Raw genomic sequence first — 21,010 nt, forward strand, 5'->3', positions numbered from 1 at the left:
AATAATCAGTCCTTTGTAATCACATGATACTTTATAATTGACTCAGTGCTAACATTTACAAGATCACTGGTAAAGCCTACCAGTTGACAAAAGTGCTTGGTAAATTGATAACAGTCATATTTTTTAGATTGTAAGCCTGTGAGCAGGTAACTTTCTAATTAAAAATAATAATTGTAAGCCACTCAGAAAGCCTTTAGGGCTGAAGGGCAGGGTATAAATACCATAAATAAAATAATAAAATAAATAAAGTATTTTAGACTTACAACTCCCTTCATCATCATCGTAGCCAGCATTGAAGCACTATCAGTCACAACTGAAATATCTGGAGAGTGTGACACGTGTCCATCCCTGTTGGAATTAACTAGCCTCGCCTTGCTAATGATAAGGCACGAGTTCCATCATGTATTGTGATCCACTTGCTGGTATGAGGTCGTCCCTCCATGTACTGAGCATCTGCTGGATTTTGTCACCTTTTACACTGCCATTTCTTTTTCCTTGTTTTATGTCTTGTTTGGATTGTAAGCCTGAGGACAGGAAACTATCAAATTGATGATTTGTAAGCGGCACTTGGAGCCTTTTGGCTGAGGGGCATGGTATAAACACAGTGAGCTGAAAAATCATAATCACTGAATGAGCAATCAAATTTTGGTCTCCATGATCTAAGACCAACCACATATTGGTTCTATTTCCTTGACTGCTATAAAGGTTCAAAATAGATCATGGTTTGGATTTTTTTTAAAGGAACATTAAATACAAAAAGTATCCTGTATATATAAAATGAGGAGTAATATATGCCTATTTGGCTGAATTTTCAGGAGGGTGGCTGTAGTCAATATATAAGCTAACACAAGGAGAATTTAGAATTACTGTACACTGACTATAAAGTAAATTTGCTATAAAATATAAATACTCAGAAGATGGCCAGAGTATGGTGTGTCATGCTGATTCCTTTCAGAGCAAATGAGTAGCCAGATTGGCATTACTACAGAGAAATAGCAACACAACCTTTCCAGGCTGTGTCCATGGAAATTCTAGCCTCGAAGGCTGTCTCTAATGATGGTACAGCCATCTGCTAGGGAGACTGAGAACAAGTGCCACTGGGCATGGGGTTAACTCAAGAGTTTTAATGTTCCATGTGCTTAAAAATAAAATCAACAAAAGTTGGGAGTGTGCATCAAATTGTATTATGTGGCTTAGTGTGTACATTTTTGCATAATTAATTTCTAAAGTAGAAAGGAGCCTTGCTTCTTTTAACAATTGGGAAAGCATGGTGAGATTCTCAGAATGTTAAATTCTGCAGTTTAGCTGAATTGTCTCCATGTATGTCTCTGAATCAAAATGTTGAAGGCTTCAACTTATAAAAGTAGCTATGTAAATTACAATAAGAACAAAATTGAGTGAGTTGTCATCAGGATGGTTAGACGTAGTGTTGTGTCCCTTCAAGTTACCTAAGACAAACCTTTCACTGGCAAGATTTGTTCAGAGAAGGTATGTCTTTGCCTTGATTTCAACTATCCTAAGTTCTTGATCATCTCAAATCCATCATACACACGCACACACACACACACGAATAATTTCTTATCGAGTTCATTGAAACAGTGTGTGTACATATGTTTGGTGCCAAACACTCTCCTGCTAGAAATGAAGATTGGGAAGTCTAAATCCCATTTACCTTATATACGCAATTATAAGTCAACCTCATGTAAAGCCTAGGACAGGCTTTTGGGCCAAAATTATGGATGACCTGTGGATAGGTTGAGGGTAAAACTTAAGGACACATAAGAGAAGATCTAAAGGATAAAACAAAGGAAAACAATACAAAAGAACTTAAAAAATTCTAGCAGATATACCTGTTTCTGTTCACTCTAAACACTGGATGGATGAGAGAGTAGAAGGTGTATGTATTTTCAGGGCTGATTACATTCTTGATTTTCACCAAAAGATGGTTCCATTTTGAAAAGAATTAAAGTACAGTAATCCCATGGATCGACTCAGTTTTTTAAATCAATTTTTTGACTAATATTTCTTGATTTATAAATTTGTATATACAGTTGACCCTCCCGATTTGCGGGGGATCCGTTCCAGACCCCCCTGTGAATTGGAAATATTGCGGATATTCAAGCCCCAATGGTTATAATGGTGGTGTGTTCCCGTGCGTGCCATTTTGGCCCTCCTTGCTTTCCATCTGTGAAGGACTAAAACTGTGGACTCCCAAGTTCACAAACGGGGAGGGATGAGTGTACAGTATGTTGCTTTGACATGTCAACTCAAATGCTACTAGGTGATAGCTATCAAATGAGCATATCTAGTCTGTTTGGAACATTTATTTCAATATACTTAACCATTAGCATGACTTACTTATATTTTTAGAGCAAAGTTTTGTCTTGGAATCCTGCATGCTGCTTTTGAATAAGTTTGTGTATTTTTTCCCTCTCTCCCAGAGCTTTGTTTAGCCTTAAATTATTCAGTATATTGGTGCTGGTGCTGCTTCTCAAGGGAGATTATTAGAATCTAACAGATCTCACCGTTGAGAAGAATTTTGTGATAGCTGGCTTAGATTTCTCCATTTAAATTTCTTTCTTGCTATTCCTACTGATTCCGCCTCTGGACCTCCCCAAATTACTCATAAGTAACAAATTATCCGCATTTTTCAAAAGGCTGTTACAATACATGCAAATAAAACAGTGTGCGGCTAAAACTCTTGCCTAGAAATCTTAAACCCAAGTGTTTTTCAGCTCTACAAACAGAAGAAGAAGAAAACAACAGCTAAAAGGGGAATATTGCGGGAGGCTGTAGTATATATATATAATATATATTTTTTGCTGTTTTTATTACCAGCTTTGACATGTTCCGACAGCTAATTATGGTGTGTTAATTCCCCCTGCTCTGAATTTGCTAATCAAATAATCAGATTGCTTTGCTTTTTCCATCCAATTTAGGCAGCCTGAATGCTCTAAATTTTAAAACAAAAAGATTAGTGGTAATAAGCTGGTACTGATTGTCATTTCTAAGTAATGGATAATTACAACATTCCAAGAGCAAGCGGGAGAGCTTTTTAAAAGTCAGGCAGTCAGACTTCTGTTTGTGGATCTATTCAGAAAGAGAGGTGCTACCGTGAGAATATTTTTAACATTTGCTAATTAGAACTAGAAACATTGTTAAAGTATCTTACCATGCCATAGGAGGAGTTCAAAACAAATGATGTGCTTTCTTCTATTAAATGATGTTGAAGTGCCAATCTACAGGTTAAAATTGACTGCTTTGTAAAACTGGAAGCATCTTGTGTATGTGGCCATAGCTGGAGAAGAAAGCCATCCTCTTTAAAACATTCTGGTACAGTGGGTCCTTCATATTGGCAGGAGTTTGCCCCCCCATCCCCCAAAACATGGATGATTGTGCCCCATATGGCAATAATTTGAAGATGCACTCTTCAGCATGTGTGTGCATGTCATCACCATTGAGTATCTGAGGGTAGTCAATCTATGGATCAGAAGCCTACCAATATGGTGGGCCCACTGTATTCCCGCTCATGTTAGTTCTACTTTAGTTTCTATATATACATCTATTTTACATTGGAAAGGATTAAGCTGTAATCTGGTAATAATAAGAAAACTAATTCCTCTCCTCTAGTATTCTGGTCAGTAAGTGCAATGAGAAAGCAGATACCTGGTCAACACAAACTGGCCCATCTGGCTGTAGTGACCCTATTGTGTTTACTTACAACCATCACAAAATATTTGAAAATAAGTAATGAAATTTGAAAAACTGCCCCAACCTCTCATGATGTAACCTAGTGGGAGACTTTTTTTTTGAAGTCTTTTGATCTCATGTGGAGAATGAAATAAGTGAAGATTTATATTGCTGCCCCCTCCATGGCTAATCTGCCTACCTATTTTGCAATTTGTGATGGTCCTGAGCATTTGTTGAACTTTTCGGTTGTCAAGCAAGAGAGGATAGAAAAAAAGAGTGAAAAATTACCAAGTGAAAAAATGGTAAGATGAGAATGAAAAGTTGAAGGAAAATGGGAAGATCCTAGCTGTGTAAGAGGGGAAAAACAATATGCTTGACAGTAAGTTCACCTCTTGTGTAAGTCAAGAGTAGGTTTGGGGGCCAAAATTATGGATATTGATTTGACCCATTAATTCGTCAAGCGTAAAACCTAAAGGGGTGTAACAAAGGATGGAAAGAATGAAGGAAAGGAAAATATAGTTGGTCCTCCGTTTTTGCAGGAGATCCATTCTGGACACCTCTGTGAATATGGAGGCTTGCACATGTTCAAGCCTGTGCGCCAGCTGCATATGCCATTGAAAATAGTGGAGTGTACCCCTCCGCAGATGCTCAAGGTCATGGATCTCAGATCCACAAGTTAGGGGGGCGACTGTAATGCCAAAGGACTTAAAAAATTCTGACAGGTAAAACTGTTTGTGCTCATCCTAAAGGCTTGATGGATGAGAGAGTAGAGGGGAATCAGTGCTTCTTTTAGGTGCTCCCAAGCCAGATTAAGGCCCCATACAGACAGGCCAAAATAAAGCTGCTTCAGGACACTTTGGAAGTATGCTGTTTAAATGTTTCATGCATCTTAAGAATCCAGAAGCCACACCAAAGCCACAATCTAGTCCTAAGGACTGGAGCACAGCTTTGGCGCAGCTTCTGGACTCTTAGGATGCATGCATCATTTAAACAGCATACCTCCAAAGAGACCTGAAGCAGCTTTATTTTGGCAGTCTGTAACAGGCCTAAGTCTCACCTTTTGCCACATGACATGGTTCCTTCTTTAATAAAAGTTAAAGTACTTACATATGTATATACATGTACTTACATACAATGGCTCATGGATAAGTTGACCTAGTTTTTTGGGGTCACCTTTTTGACTAAAATTTTTAGATTTATACATGGCTATATACAGTAAGCCCTTCAAGATGCATAGAATGAGTGGTATGGTTGTCACTTTCTAGTCTTAAAAGTAATGATACTGTAATTGAGACCATGAGCAGAACTTGAAAGGTCAGGTGGCGAAACCTAGAGGAATGTGGCAGATTTAGTTTGGCTTAATAGGAAGTGGGGAGCAGACTTTGTCCATGTCCTAGAATCTCATCTCCAAGAATTAATCTCCTGGATATCAAGTTTGTTTATTAAAGTTTTATTATTTTTACATTTAATGAAGAGGTCTCTTTCCGTACCTCTGTATAAAACAGCCAGTATAAAACAACCAGAAGTAGAGTGTTGAAGGCTGGATGCCATATTTTGTGTTTTGTTTTTTCAAAATTGAAATTGCTGAAGCCTTGTATTAGAAGAAAAGGAAATGTGACTTGTATCTTCATAGTAAAAGCTAAAATTTCTGTGTGCCAGACAACAAAGTACTAAAATTATGGTTTCCTATCTGGTTCTGGGCATTCAGCCACTTAAGCCATAATATATAACATAAAAGAAGTGTAAATATAAGATAAAAGAAGGGGCAAGTCTAGATGTGAGAAGAAACAATAACAATGGAAAAACTGAAGACTGTGGCTTTGGTATGATAGTGCTTAATCGAGATGAAACATACATGTTGCAATTGTCTGTTGACAGGTGACCAGTAACACTCCTAGGTGACTGGAAACTTAGTGGCCTTAGATGGTTAGTAAAATATCATTTCCAATTGGATGGGAAAAAAGGGGACCAGTTAAATTCATCCCTGATTTTACAAATCAATGCTGGAAATGATATTAAAGCTATCTCTTGAGACACAAAAGTTAAGTTGTTCATGACAGCCTCTGAAGAGGTCACAACCTTGGTTTGTCTCGTACCCTTTTTGTGCCAATGCCCTTAATGGCTGGTAAATATCATTAACATATTAGTAGGAGAAATATTAAGTAGGCTATATTAAACATGAATTCTTATCTATTTAGATAAATGACTGAAAACACACACACACACACACACACACACACACACACTACAGTGCATTAGAAAGTATGATTTTCTCCATGGATGACTGCTGAGCATTTTTGTTGTTGTTGTTGTATGTCTTCAAGTTGTTTCCAACTCGTGACCATAAGGCAAACCTATCCTGGGATTTTCTTGGCAAGATTTGTTCAGAGGAGGTTTGCCTTCCACTGAGGCTGAGAGCATGTGACGCCCAAGGTTACCTAGTGAATTTCATGGCCGAGCTGGGATTTGAACCCTGTTCATCAGAGTCATAGTCTAACACTCAAACTACTACACCACACTGGCTCTATAAAAGATGCTGTGTAGAATTTCTCAACTGGTGATTATGCTATAGTGCTATGAAAGATATTTCCTTACAAATGTAAGTTTGTATGGCTGCCTCTTAGTGATCTTTTGTAAGGTGAATATTCTGTTCCAATATAATGTGAGATGTTTCGATGTCTTCCCTAAAAGGTCAGTATATAAATTATGTACCTAACTATGGAAAAATCTGTGTTCCTCCTGAAAGCAAGTGTGTGTGTGTGTGTGTGTGTGTGTGTATGCACTGTTTTGTTTATATTAATAAAAGAGTCTATAAACGATTACAAAGCTATTTGCTCATTTTCCCATGTTAAAATATCCTGCAGTATCCTGTAAATCCAGTGCTTGAGAGAGCTTAAGTGGAGTGTTGATGCTAAATTTTCTTCCTTGGACTATACATTGTTCACATTGTATAGTCATTGAAAGCCCAGGTAACAAGAAGGAGATGAGAAGGTGATGAGAAGGACCTCCAGATAGATAAATTCAGATGACAAATGATAAAGAACCCTCTGTCTAAACCAATAGTGCTGAGAAGCCACACCGGCTTCAATAGGAAGCCTCCTGTGGAAGCTACCTATCTTGTTTCTGGATAGGTGAGTTTGGAAAGTTAATTCTGCACTCATGGAACATTCTGTGATTTTTCTTAACCATATTAACTGCTATGACATTGCAGTTGCCAACTATTTCCCTTATCCTGGGTGATTCTGTGAAAATATAGTTGAGGCTGCCCAAGTATGTGTATGGCATTGGGTTTAAATCCTTGACTGTTAGTAGAGGCTATTGATTCAATTAGTTCAGTTTTTTATATACCGTATATTATTTTATAATCTCCCTTACAAGGTACTTGTAGTAATGGTTTTGTTTTTTAAAAAAATACAGTCATTATTAGCTCAAAGAAATGTTAATTCTTGATGAAGTCTTCATACACAGTTCTAATAAATTGTGAAGTAAACTATATATTAAGTAGCTCATACTGTGCAAAAGTTAGGGGATCCTTATGCCTTAGATATATATTTCTTGTGTTTGATGTATTTAAAATTGACCATCTTGTTAAGCATGTTCTACAAAAAAAATGACATTAGGAAAATATAAGGGAATCAAGTATCAGAAGTGCTTGTATAATAAACAGCTCCATATATTTGTTATGTGCTATTATTTCAGTTCAAGTAAAATAAAATCAGAATCAATTAGAATAAAGATTCTGATTCGTAGTAGCCTACTGTTTTGTTTTAGAGAACAAGAACTTTACCAGTATCATAAGTATCTGCTTATTGTTGTTTTGAGCCCTGTTGTGAACTTGCAGTTTCTAAGAGGCTTACTATAAACCCTTGCGTCACATGTTATGGATTAGACTATGTGTTGTATTTGAAAACACTGAGGTTACCCTGTTATTTGAAATATGTCAGTTGGACATGGCTCCCGCTGTGTGTACTTTGTAAAGTTAGCAATGAAAAGATCATATCCTAGGCATTGTATTGCATCCAAGATGTTGCAGTTAGTTGTTTCAGACATTAATGTAGGTTTACATGTATTTGTGTGAGTTCAGTGTAATTTGCAATATGAACTCCTCCATCCGTAGTGTAATTTGCAGCATGTCCTTCTCTACCTTTAGTAATGTTGTTGTTTGAAAGAGCTGGCAAGAGGTTGAATGAGAGATTAAAACATAAATCATTCATTTTATTTATGTATACTATGCCTGAAAACATACAATTCAGATGACACATAGGTTGTATTGCTGACATGCCTCTTCTAGTGAAAAGTCTGGTGGCAACATCAAAGAGTGACCAAGGTCCTATGCATTTTTAGCCAAGTGTGAATGTAATGCAGGCATAGTCAAACCTGATCTCATAGTCATACAATGGGCAGCATGGCTTTCAGTTCCCCCTCTTCAGCAATGCTTGAATAACTCCCCATTTATTCAAAACTGAGAAAGGGTGCTGTGTGTATGTGTGCTTGTGGAATGATTGGCTGCACTAAGCAACCTCTGATAAAAGACTATCACTTGAACAATGAATTTGACATATACCATGTTTTGGATCATGCTAGAAACAAAGGAAGCTTCTGTATACTGTGAGCCGAATCCTGCAGTGGTCCAGGTTAACTCAGCCTTCCATCCTTTCCTAGGTCTCCAAAATGAGTACCCAGCTTGTTGGGGACAATTGGCTAATACATTCTAAACTGTTTAAAGAGTGCTTAGCTCTATAAAGCGCTATAGAAATGTAAATGCTATTACTATAATGCTGTGCCTTGTCAGTCTGTTGGCCCATCAGGATCAGAATCTGTACCAAGAGCAAGCTCTTCAGAATTTGAAACATGGGGCTTACCCAGCCATAACTAGAGAGGCTATAAATCTTATGTGCAAAGTATGTGTTCTCCCCCAATATATTGCAATTCCTTGATTAACCCATGAGGTGTCAAGTCTTCTGTAAAAATGTTTCAACATCATTTTATATTATTTACAATAAATAAAAATTATGTATAAAGGCACAGGTAATGGAAATTTTTCTGTTCTGTTTTCCCCCCAGATGATAATTCTGTATATAAATATTCTGTCTTCCCAGGAGGAAGAGTTGAGAAAAAGTGGAGAAGCAAAGTACTTCCACCTAAATGATGACCTGCATGTGTTAATCGAAGTGTTTGCCCCACCAGCAGAAGCATATGCCAGGATGGGACATGCACTGGAAGAAATTAAAAAGTTCCTTATCCCTGTAAGTGTTATCAACTGCCCTGATCAAGTCTTGGAAACATAGGGCTGTAGCTTTCTTGGTTGATTTAAATCAATCCACCAGTAGTGTGGTTTTTTTCTCCTACTGCCTTCCTCTTTACCAAACCTTATTGTCCTTCGAAGTGAGTCACCTTGCCTCAAAAATGATAATTTCAGTTTAGTAATCTGAAGGCTTCTCACACATATTAAAAACATCACAATATGTTTATATATATCAAATTATGCTTAATTTTAAGTATCAGTTAAAGTGCTGTAAAAAAATCCTCCTTTAAATGTTCTATTCAGTTTTAAAGACCAACATTTTCATTAGCTGCTGAAGTATTTCCTGAATAAAAAGATATTTGACTGCCAGTAGAAAGGTCAAGGTTTTGTAAAATGAACTGTGTTTGCTTATATTGTTGAAGCTTTGTGTAGTACATATTATAAGAAGCCCAGTAATAGGGGGATATAACAATTGGTTTTGGATGGGAGGAAGTCAGTGTTTGTTAGTGTTTTGTTAGTATTTTAGGGTTTTTGTTTGTTGTTTTTGTATGATAGTTTTTATATTAGTGATTGTTGTGTTACTTGTGTTTAATAAAAATGATATTTAACAAAGTTTCCAACCATACCCTGGGGTAACAGCATTGCTAGAGGTGCTCATTGTAGGCAATTCTGCCAAATATTTGTACGGCTCTACATGCAATTACTATACACCTGTGTTGTGAATATCCAGAGGAATCTGTATGGCTATGATTGAAAATGCTAAGTTTGAGTAGACAGGCCATGACCTCATGGCAGCAATTCTGTTGTTCCTGACACTTGCTCCACTTCACTGAATAATCTTCAAGAGTGTCCATTTTAACAGTAATTTAAGGAGAACCAGAATGCAAGGAATTTAAATGAGTTCATGAATTCTGTGGAAATCAAATCTTTCCATTATACCAATGGTACTCAGACTTTTTAACCCTTGGGAGTCCCCTTTACATTTACATGCAGACATCACCCCCACCCAACGCACTATATGAATAAAAATACTTTGTTTAATGTGCATATTTTCATTTGTACATTTATGTATATTCATATTTTAACATTTTATAAGGAAATAACATCATTCAAATTACACCAGTTTTATTTAAGTAAATTCAACATTTAACCCAACACGTGTAAATTTTATACATAAGAGCTTTGGAAAGATGAAGAGGAGAAGAGATCAGGGTTGCCTCTTGTGTCCCTGTTGAGCAACTCTTGCCTCCCTGGGAGTCCTGCCTCACCATTTTAGAACCACTGCATTATACCATTTTTAATCCATTACTCCAGTTAGCCTAGTTATAAGGAGCCAGTCTGCACTAGCCATCACCTTTATGAATGATTTTGAGATTACACTGCTCCCTCGGGTTACGAAATTAATTCGTTCCGCGGCCGCTTTCGTAACCCGAAAAGCCTTCGTAAGCCGAATTGCCATAGGCGCTAATGGGGAAAAGCCGCGTTTCGTGCGAAAAAGCGCCGAAAAGCACCAAAAAATTTTTTCGTAACCCGAAAAACATTCGTAACCCGGAACAATTATTTCCAATGGGATTTTTTCGTATCCCGGAAATTTCGTAACCTGGGTATTTCGTATCCCGAGGTACCACTGTATTATTTTTTAAATAATACCCTTAAATATTTTATTTGAATGTCTTTGAGATGACTAATCATTTTCTTTTCCTCCTTATCTAGGACTATAATGATGAAATCCGACAGGCACAGTTGCAAGAATTAACTTACTTAAATGGAGGTTCTGAAAATGCAGAAGTTCCAGTAGTTCGTGGAAAACCTCCCTTACGGGCAAGAGGAGTACCAGCCCCTGCTTTGGCAAGGTACATAGTTGCTTAATTTCTACACCTTTATGTGTGCATGAAAATATTTTGCAACTTGGTATCATCCCTCCTTTAATCCACTTGGCTGTGTGGTTGCTTTGCTTCCTTGTTCTCTTGCATATCTGAAGTCAAGTGTATGAACATGTTGGGCTGAAGATAGGAAATGAGAATCTTCCCAAGTGATGGGGCATAGATTTTTGCACTGAGTTTCAATAAAGTGGGAAATGAGACTTAGAGGATTAGCTCAATGACTGTTAAAGTTAAGACAAGTTAAGTTTTAAAAAGACCAGGGTTTGTTTTTTGTTGTTTTGTTTTTTAGAACCATTATATTATAGAGGAGAAATCTTCCTCCCAAGGCACTACACACAAGTTTACTACTTTTGATCAATCTCATAGAAAGAAGAATGGTTGTCCAGTGGGACCTTGTTAACTAGAAAGGCCTTTTGTCTTGATATGAAACTAGAGAAAACATGGCAGCTGTCTTTTTATGTTGATTCAGAGACCATATTCCAGTCTGAGTTAGGGATGACTAGAGCCATTGGTTTCCATGTATTTCAGCCCACAGAACACTAGGAGTAATTGTGACTAGTGATTTTCTAAGGCAATGCATAGTGCAGTATCTAAAAGGCTACCAGAAATGCAGCGAGAGAGAGAGAGAGAGCGACTTCAGCAGAAGATTGTTGACTAATAGTACAGTTAGATATGTCCATTTCCTATTTTGTAGATGAAGAACACATGGTAAAAAAAAGTGCCTAATTTCCCGTACCCCTACTAAATTTATACCTAAATTTGAATCATTAGCTGAGAGAACTATACTGTCCCTTTTCACCTGACTGCTGTTACCTATATTTACACTGTCAGCATAGTTTATGGTTGCAGTAGCTCACTTTTCGTAACAGGATATCAATATGAGCTACAAAATTCCCAGTCAATGTTTTAGTTTAGCCATAAGCTCTTTCATTGGTCTTTACAAAACTATAGCCTGTCATCAACAACATGTTTGTGAAGATTAGGAAGAACCTGGGAACCCTGTGGGGAACTTAAATGCATTAAATCATCTACTGAAGGCACTTAGCACACACAGAGAGAAAGAGAGAACCTGAAGATGACTATAAGATTGTGAAAATTGTGACTGTATAAGATAGATCTTCTTCTGATATACCAAGACACTTCATTAGGGTACAGTTGGCCCTCGGTATCTGCAAACTTGCCATCCATGGATTGTCCCCATAGTGGTGCATGCTCATGGCCACGCCACCATTAGGGACAGCCCCTGTCATTGGTAATGCGGCCACACGGCCACTGGGGACAGCAGGGGCTGTCTCTAATGGTAGTATGGCCACATGCACACACCGTCATTGAAGTTCCATTTTTCCTAATGGTGGCACGGCCACATGCATTAGGGATAATGAAACGTCAGCATCCACAGATTTTGGTATCTGCGGTGGCAGGGGGGTCCAGAATGGATCCCCCATGGATACTGAGGGGCAACTGTACTCCTTCATCCAAAAAAATGCATGGAGTGGTCACAATATCTTGGACAACAGGTTGGTGGTTTTATGGAAACATATGATGCACAGTTGTGGCCAAACAGTGGGTAGAGGAGCAGAGCCATGGTGCAGTTTAAGAGAACTGTAGTAGTTCCCTTCAGCTTACTTCACGGTCTTGGTAGCAGGAAATTTCCAGTAGGAGGCTCGATCACAAACATGGGCTGGGTCCAAGGAAACTTTGAGACTTGAATTTGGAACATTAGTTGTTGAAACGGTATAGAAACTACAGTACTTGGTAGCTCATGACTTTTGGACCATTGCTCCATATTTCCACAAAACACTTACTGTCGCCTATGTTCCAAAACAAACTTTGGTCTTCCAGATGTTTTGGACTTCCAGCTTCCAGAATGCTGATTGCTACTACAAATGGCTAGGGGTTCTGGGAGCTGAAGTCCAAAACATCTGAAGACCAAAGTTTGGGAATTACTGCCACTCGTGTCTCTCTTTCCTCCACTGTCATTGTCTGCCACTTTTCAACTCATTCTTTTTATGACCAGCTCTCCTTAGTAGACAACTGTACAGTTGTTCTACCGACCTGGTGTGACCAAACATATCCTCTGGGATGGTCCACAGGACTAGTTTTCATTGGTGCAGCTGCTCTGTGTTGGAGGCAGCTGGATTGTTTGTTTGCTTGCTGTTTCAACATGTTTTTGGCTTCTATTTTGCCTTCCTTTTTTGTTGTTGTGTTGTGTTGTTCCTGACATGTAAAGGTTACAAGTAGGTTTTCAGCCTTCAATACTATTCCCTTTGCCATAATTGCAGTAGGAATAAATATAAAGTATCATGATCATTAAGGAAGAGCTTCCAGTTTTCTTATACATGCACATCTTTGAGTTTCATGTGTTATGTATTCAAATATCCTGCTGGAGAGAGAAAACAAACTAACATGTTTTGGTCAGTGTTTAATTACTAATTGCAAACAGTGCTTCTCTGACAAAAGATTACAGCTTTCCCCAATGCATTTCATCATACAAAACACAAATTATTCAGCCTGTAGCCTTTATTAGAACGTGTTTCTGCTGAAACCACAGACTCCAGTCTGTTTGTGAAGATGTTTGTTATGATGAAATACAGTGGGGAAGGGCTGCAATCGGACATCTGTGATTAGAAGTGTCTCAGCGTCAGTAAATATTCTTGTTGCTGTATTATGTGTTAATGTAAGAGAGCCAGTGTGGCGTAGTGCTTGAGAGTTGGACTAAGACTCTGGAGACTAGGGTTTAATTCTTTGTTCGTCCATGAAACCCACTGGGTGACCTTGGCAAGTCACAGTCTCTCAGCCTCAGGGAGAGGCAACAACAACTTTCTCTGAACAAATCTTGACAAGAAATCCCATGATAGGGATGCCATAAATCAGAATGACTTGAAGGCACCCAACAACAATATGTCAGTAATCTGATTTCCCTGTTTTTTCTTAGTACCATGGCGGCTATAACCCTTCACTCCTTAACTATGGTATAGGAGCACTCTGCAGGCTCCCATATTGCTCCTTCCACTCTGTAGATATTCTTCTCTTGTACTTAGTTCAGACCTGGCAATGGCTGTCCTTATTTTGTTCTAGCTTTTTTTAACCATAGTTATTGCTATGGCACTATTTACCAATATGTTTAGACGTTGTGAAACCATATGCAGCAGCAGAATATGCATTGATGGTAGCTGTTATCTCTGGAATTTAGCATTATCATTAGTGTTGTGTACTTTTTTGTTTAATTTGAGGATTAAGCACGCATGTGCATATGCTTGAAAATAGATTGGAATTTTTCAAAGGTTAACAGCGCTGTTTGAGAGATGAAAAATATAAGGTGTGTCTCACAGCAACATAATGCCATTTCTAAAACTAGAACTAGGTTTTATCCATTATATGTTCCCTTCTCTTTCTGTCTATCATTTCTTTTGTAAACGACATTTTGGGTGAATAAATTCTCTAGTTTACCAAGTATAAAAGGAAACTGAATACTTGGCATTCAAAGTTTTGAACAATTATGTGTCTTTCTTCTTCATCTCCCCTCTCCCCCCCCCCCCCCCCGGCACTTCATTATTAAAAAGAATCTGAGGATTCTCTAATGTCTACGTACTGTACAAACAAAAAGAAGTATTTGTAGATTTTGAGCAACCATAAATATAACTAGGTACCTGGCAGAAATCATAGAACAGGTCCGTGCCCTTCGTATCAACGGATTCTTTATCCACAGATTCATGGAATCATAGAGTTTGAAGAGATCAAGAGCCATCCAGTGTATCCCTGCCATGCAGGATATTTATTTATTTATTATTTAGTATATATATCCCACCTTAGCCCTAATGGCTCTCAAATTGAAATGCAATCAAAGCATCCTTGGCATATGATACATTCATCCAGCTTCTGTTTTAAAACTTCTAGAAGAAGACTTCCATCATACTGTGAATTCTCAATTCAACCCATCAATGGCTTGAAAAATACTCTCTCTCATATACACTGGTCCCCGGGTTACGAAATACCCAGGTTACGAAATTTTCGGGATACCAATAAATCCATAGGGATATTAGTTTCGGCTTCGAAGGTTTTTTCGGGTTACGAAAAAACCCCGGCGCTGTTTTAAATGGAGCCGCGGCGCAGCCGCGGGCTTTTTCCATTAGCGGGCCTATGGGTATTCGGCTTACGAAGTATCCCGGGTTACGAAAGCGGCGGCGGAACGAATTAATTTCGTAACCACGGGGTACCAGTGTACTGTATAGTTTCAAAAAAACAAGCCTTGATTTTGCCATTTATATAAGGGACATCCTTTTACTGTGCCGTTGCATTTATGGAATTGGATCATACAGGGATTTTGGTCTCACAGTGGGTTCTGGAACAGACCCTAAGGATACCAAGGGCCTACTATATCTGGAAATTGTGAGAGCCAGCATGGTGTGATTAGTTTTTAGCGTTTGGATTATGACTCTCAGTTCTGCTCGGCCATGAAACTACTGGGTGACCTTGGGCATAGCAAACCTCCTCTGAAGAAACTTGCCAAGAAACCCCATGATAATGTTGTTCGGGGGTCTCCATAAGTCGAAACGCTACTTTAAAGGCATACAGCAAACAAGTAAAGGTAAAGGTTTTCCTTTACACAAGAATTGTCTAGTTATGTCCACTGTAGGGGACAGCCCACTCCATCTCCATTACTAAGCCAAGGAAGCCAGCATTGTCAAAGGGACTCCATAGTTATACACAGAGCGCTATTACCTTCCCACTGAGGTGGTACCTATTTATCTATTTGCACATTACATGCTTTCGAATTGCTAGGTTGGCAGAAGCTTGGACTAGTGGACAGGGAACTCATTCTGTCCCACAGTGCTTGGACCTCGAACAACTGCCAACCTGTGAGCTTGCAGTTGTCAGAGTCAGCATCTTAACCAATGAGCCCACAGACCCTTATACAGCAACAACTACACTATTATTAATAAGGTGAAAGAAGGTTGGAATGCAGTCCTTTTGTGTTTTACATTATCTAAAACAGGGGTAGGCACATTTTTGGAGCCAGGGGCGGGTTTGTGTCCCTCAGACAACTGGGGGGGGCCGAAGCCAAAAAATAAACAATTAAATAATTTTTTTAAAAAATTAAATAATAAATAAACCGGACAAATATAGGACAAAATTTTCAGGAGGACACTTTTTTTTAAAAAAATGGAGGACATGTGAAAAATTTGCTGATTTTTTAAAAATGTTAATATAAATGCATGTTTCTGAGGCGTCTATAGACATTTCCCCCCTTGCCCGCTGCTTGCCCCCCCTTGCGCCTCCTCCTGATAGCCAAAGGCCCCTCACGCGAAGAGGCCAAGGCTCTGATGGCAATCAGTGGCAGGACTGGGCTGGGGCCGGTCCCAAGGCTTGCCCGGGCCACATTCGGCCGAGGGCCGCAGGTTGCCTACCCTGATATATACAGTGGTCAGATTTCCTTTCTGGTTAATGGGAAAGAGTGTAGAGAATAAGAGAGGAGTGAAGGAGACATCAGCAATTGTTCCAGTGAAAATGAAAGTGGTTGAAACAAATTGGATCAGTTCTCAGAGCTGTCTGCACACATTAGGGGAGTTAGAACAATCTAGGAAACTGGAATGAGAAGGGTAAAGCATTCTCAGGAAGATATTTTAATAGATCAGCAGGCCAGGATGTTTTCCCAGATGCATTTATTTTGTTTATATTCCATCTTTCCACTAAAAATAGGGCTTCAGGCAACAAAAAATAATGTATAAATAAAATAATAAAGTTATAATTAAAACACATCAAGTAAAAAACAGATCATTACACATGTTAACATGCTGCAGTTAATTCATGTTAAAATCAGATAGGGTCAATGCAGAAATGATTATGAAGGAAAGGACTTTGTACATTGTCTTTGATATTGTTGACTTTAATGTAATATCTTCATTCTAGGGATATAAATCCTTACTTGTCTTGTTCTTGCAGGTGGAAAGAAAACACTGCAAAAATTTCTTTAAAAATAGTTTCTGTTGGTGTTGATAACCATTCCATTTGCAAGAATAATACTTGCTTATATTGCATAACTAAATAAGGGCAAATAATGTTGCATGGATTTTTAAAATTTGGAGCATTAGATGGCTTGTTTCCCCTTTTTGTTAAGTCAGCCAATCTTTCTGTGCTTACTGTATGTAAGAGTGCTTTGTTTGACATGGAGACATTTTGCTCAAATTGTAGAAATCTCTTGTGAAAACTTATGGGCTTGTTCTAGCACTAAAGGTGAGAAATACTAATAATATATATAAATTTCCAATAGCAAACCTTGACGAGGGGCTGATAATTTTGCTAGGACTGGGGATATAAATTAGACATAGAGGACATGTTTTTGTATATACAAGAGACGGGGCTTAAATTGGCAGTGCTTCCAGCTGAAAAATTAACAGGCTGCAGTAAAAAGCAGCTTTGTAACTCTTGTTATCCTCTTAGTGAGGGTTAATTTTTATTTCATGAGTTTTCACAATAGTTTGAACTCACTTCGGATTTTCTATAACTGAAAGACAGCATATAAGTTATTTATATATTTAAATCTTGAATCACATTTGGGTTTGAATATCAATTTCTAAAAGTGCAGGTCTACTGCAAAATGGTGATTTGGGGACACTCCCATTGTTACCCAGGTCTTATGAGAAGGACACATTCTACTACAAAATCCATGCTGCTATAAAGTGCCCCAACAATTTATAACTTGTGCACCAGAAAGGTAACTCCTGGTGACTTCATTCTCACTTGTTACACTAGTCTTGACATTACCTTTATTACTGGTTTGCATTGCTCTGCTTGCACAAAGATTTTGGAGCCTTTTTTCATGGATGTTCTACAAATATGGAAGCTGGAATTTATCTCAAGTCAGCACAGCTCCTCTTCTTTCACTACTACAACCTCAATCCAAAAAGAAAAGAAAAAAGGGAGAACAATTTCTTAATGGTTCCTACAGTGCTTGTAACTAATTATTTCCATGCTTGAGACAGTTTTGGGTTTTTTTTAAAAAAATCTAGATCTTCTGATATTTATGCAAAAGTTACAATGCTTGCATGGCTTAGGCTCCCACCTCACAGGGGCCCTTAGTGCGCGTCACACATTTCAAATCACCATATGGAGCCATGGAAAATGTATATAGTGTAAAATGGCCCAATTTATGCCTGGCTCTGGGTTAAAAATATTCCATCAGTTAGGAAATGATCCACATAAGGAACAGTTAGCAAATAAATGTCAGGAGATGCTGCCATGTTGTAACTGTTTTGTTGTTGATATTGTGTACTTTCAAATCATTTCTGACTTACATTGATCCTAAGGCAAACTTATCATAGGGTTTTCCTGGCAGGTTTCTTCAGAGAGGGTTTGTTATTGTCATCCTGTGAGGCTGAGAGCGAGTGATTTGCCCAAGGTCACCCAATGGGTTTCATGGCTGAGCTGGGATTCAAGTCCTGATCTCCAGAGTCATAATCCAGTGCTGGCTCTCATACAGGATATAACACAAGGATCCACATATTGAATAGCAGAATAATTTTTAATGGTGCATGGTTTCAAATACCATATAGCCAGTGTTTAAAGAAACTGGAGAGATTATAAACACTTAATTTACACTATATTATGAACACTTAATTTTACCATTTGTTTTCCTCAAGAGAAAATGGATGCATTTCAAATTAAAATTAGTCTTCAGGCCATGGTACTCTAGGGGAAGAAAAACCAATATGTTTGCAAGTGCAAGTAAAATAATATTTGGAAATCCCTTGTATTCATCTTGATGCATGCTACATGCTTGAGGGTAGATGAAGCTGGAGGTTTTTGTCTGCCCAAAAGATTTTTGATGTTGATTGCTTATTGAGATTAAGGAGACATTTCATGAGTCCATCAGTGGTGTATTTGCATACTAATTTCAAACAGTGGCTGATTTATCTCCTGGATGCTTATGGCTGTTTTACAGATGAAGCTGCCAATTAAATAGCAGAACCACTATGTAAACAAACATCTCTTGCTATCACATATCCTTGTTAGTGGGCATTTATTATAATGATTTAAATTTAAATGCACATGCTTAGGGCTGCCTGGATATATTTGCGGGTGAGTGGGATTGGAAATGTGCTTTTAAGGTGGGGAAGCAGCCAAAGGGTTGGCTTCTTGACATTATTGCTCATCCACATTGTTAAGCAGTTAAATGGAAGAAATACATGTTTGAGCATCACTATAGCAAGAGCAATTGTTCCATATCTGAATATATTTGCATATCTTTTTTTGGTTTAAATTCTTATGCAATTCCTATGCACAGGATCTAACATGTAAACTTCTGTGTGTTCGGACACTAATTGTCTCTATCCACTGTAAAAGAAAACACTAAAGACTGCAGTAGACCATGTGTTCAGGTCCAGGAGGAAGCAATGCTCTCCTTTTTAAATGCTCTTAGTCCAGTCCAGCTAGCAGGATTGATAACAGGGATGGTGGTGAGGTTTTTTGTATCTCATAGCAAACAGAATGTGCTTGAACTCTAATCTAATCTAATTTCTCCTTTGCAGGTTATTTGCTCTTGTTTTGTCTTTCTGAGTTCATATTAAATTTATAACATTGTTGACTCACATCTGAAAGGTTACAACCAGAGCAGCTTTTGAGAGCTGATTATAATTTTGTGTGACTTTTTTTGGTTGTTTGATTGTGATGATGGTCCTTTTTGATTTGTATTTGTTTTGTATTTTATTGTAGTTTGTAACTAGGAGAGCCTCTGGGGATGTCAGATTATAACATTTTTAAAAAGTAATATAGACAGAACTTTGGTTTACACTAAGTTTCAGTACTGTTCCCTAAGTTACAGTTTACAGTGTTGAGTCTTGTGGAAGGACGGAAGAATTTGAATGTCACGTTGTACCATAAACTGTATTCATATTTTTAGAACCCGTGGAGGTGTACCACCCCCACCCACTGGCGTTCCAAGAGGGGCACCAGCACCCAGAGGCATACCCCCTGGCAGAGGTCCCATCACTCGTGGCCGAGGTCTTTTGACTCCCAGAGCAAGAGGAGTTCCTCCCTCTGCAGGCTACCGACCCCTTCCACCACCTCCATCGCAGGATACATATGGAGAATATGTGAGTACAGCTATCTAGAATTGTTCATCTGGGGAGTTCTATGGAAGTCAGTAGACTATTGAAGACCAGAAAACAGTGATGTATGTATTAATTCTATGGAAAACAAGTGACTTCCCAAGAACTTTTTATTGACAGTGTGTGCAATTGTTTTTCTTTACATAAAAAGAACTGTGCACAATTAGACCAAAATTTGTTCTAATCCAGCATTCTGTTCACAAAGTGGTCACTTGGCTGTTACTGGGAATCCAGCAAGTGAGGCATAAGTACCTTTTTACTCCTATACTTGCCACTGAAATGCATGTTGCCTAATCCTGGAAATGATGTTTAGTCATCATGGCTGGTAGTCCTTGATTATCTTTATTTTTCATGATTTCATCTAAGCCTCCTTCAAAGCCATCCAAGCTGATGGACATTGCTCCATCCTGTGGTAATGAATTCTATTATTAATTATGGGTGTCATCTACTGTAGAAATAATGCAGCTTGACACCATATTAAGTTCCATGGCTCCATCCTGAATAATCCTGCGATTTAGCATTTTATAAGGCACCAGCACTCTTTGGCAGAAAATGCTAAAGACTCCAGCTCAGACATCAGAAGGGCTGCCAGACCCAGAAAAACCCATAGGAGTGAAGTCAAACAACCACCAAAAGGGAAGGTATTTTTACCATACATGAAAGGAATCACAACAGAATAGGGAAACTGGTGAGGAAACACAATCTCCAAATGATCTACAAACTGACCAAGAAAATCCAGCAAATGCTGCGCTCAGCGAAGAACAGGAGTTTACTGCATACTGTGCAGCTGTGGACAAGTCTATGTAGGACCACCAAATGCAGTGTTCAAACTTGAAGGAAAAAACATAGGAGACACTGTAGAACATGTTATAAACAATCCTGGGCATAAAATGCCATTTGAAAACACTGAAATTCTGGACCATGCCAACAACTCTCAGGTCAGAATGCACAGAGAAACCATTGAAACCCACAAACACCTGGACAACTTCAACAGGAAAGAGGAAATCCTAAAATTAAATAAAGTTTGGCTACTTGTTCTGAAAAACACCAAAATAAGACCCAACAAGTGCAAATGAAAAGCACCC

At 38.4% G+C, this 21,010-nt stretch overlaps 1 protein-coding gene across 5 annotated transcripts in view; it reads left to right on the top strand.

Annotated features, from left to right (window-relative positions):
- The window catches only part of KHDRBS3 (KH RNA binding domain containing, signal transduction associated 3), a 141,999-nt gene that overhangs the window by 71,425 nt on the left and 49,564 nt on the right, over positions 1-21,010 (top strand). For all 5 annotated transcript variants that reach the window (XM_042462424.1, XM_042462423.1, XM_042462420.1 and 2 more), the window contains 3 exons: positions 8,790-8,936; positions 10,649-10,788; positions 19,718-19,910. In XM_042462424.1, the coding sequence (XP_042318358.1) occupies positions 8,790-8,936; positions 10,649-10,788; positions 19,718-19,910 (480 nt within the window). The remainder of the gene's footprint in view (positions 1-8,789; positions 8,937-10,648; positions 10,789-19,717; positions 19,911-21,010) is intronic.

This window comes from Sceloporus undulatus, chromosome 4, assembly GCF_019175285.1.
Source record: "Sceloporus undulatus isolate JIND9_A2432 ecotype Alabama chromosome 4, SceUnd_v1.1, whole genome shotgun sequence".
Taxonomy (NCBI): domain Eukaryota; kingdom Metazoa; phylum Chordata; class Lepidosauria; order Squamata; family Phrynosomatidae; genus Sceloporus; species Sceloporus undulatus.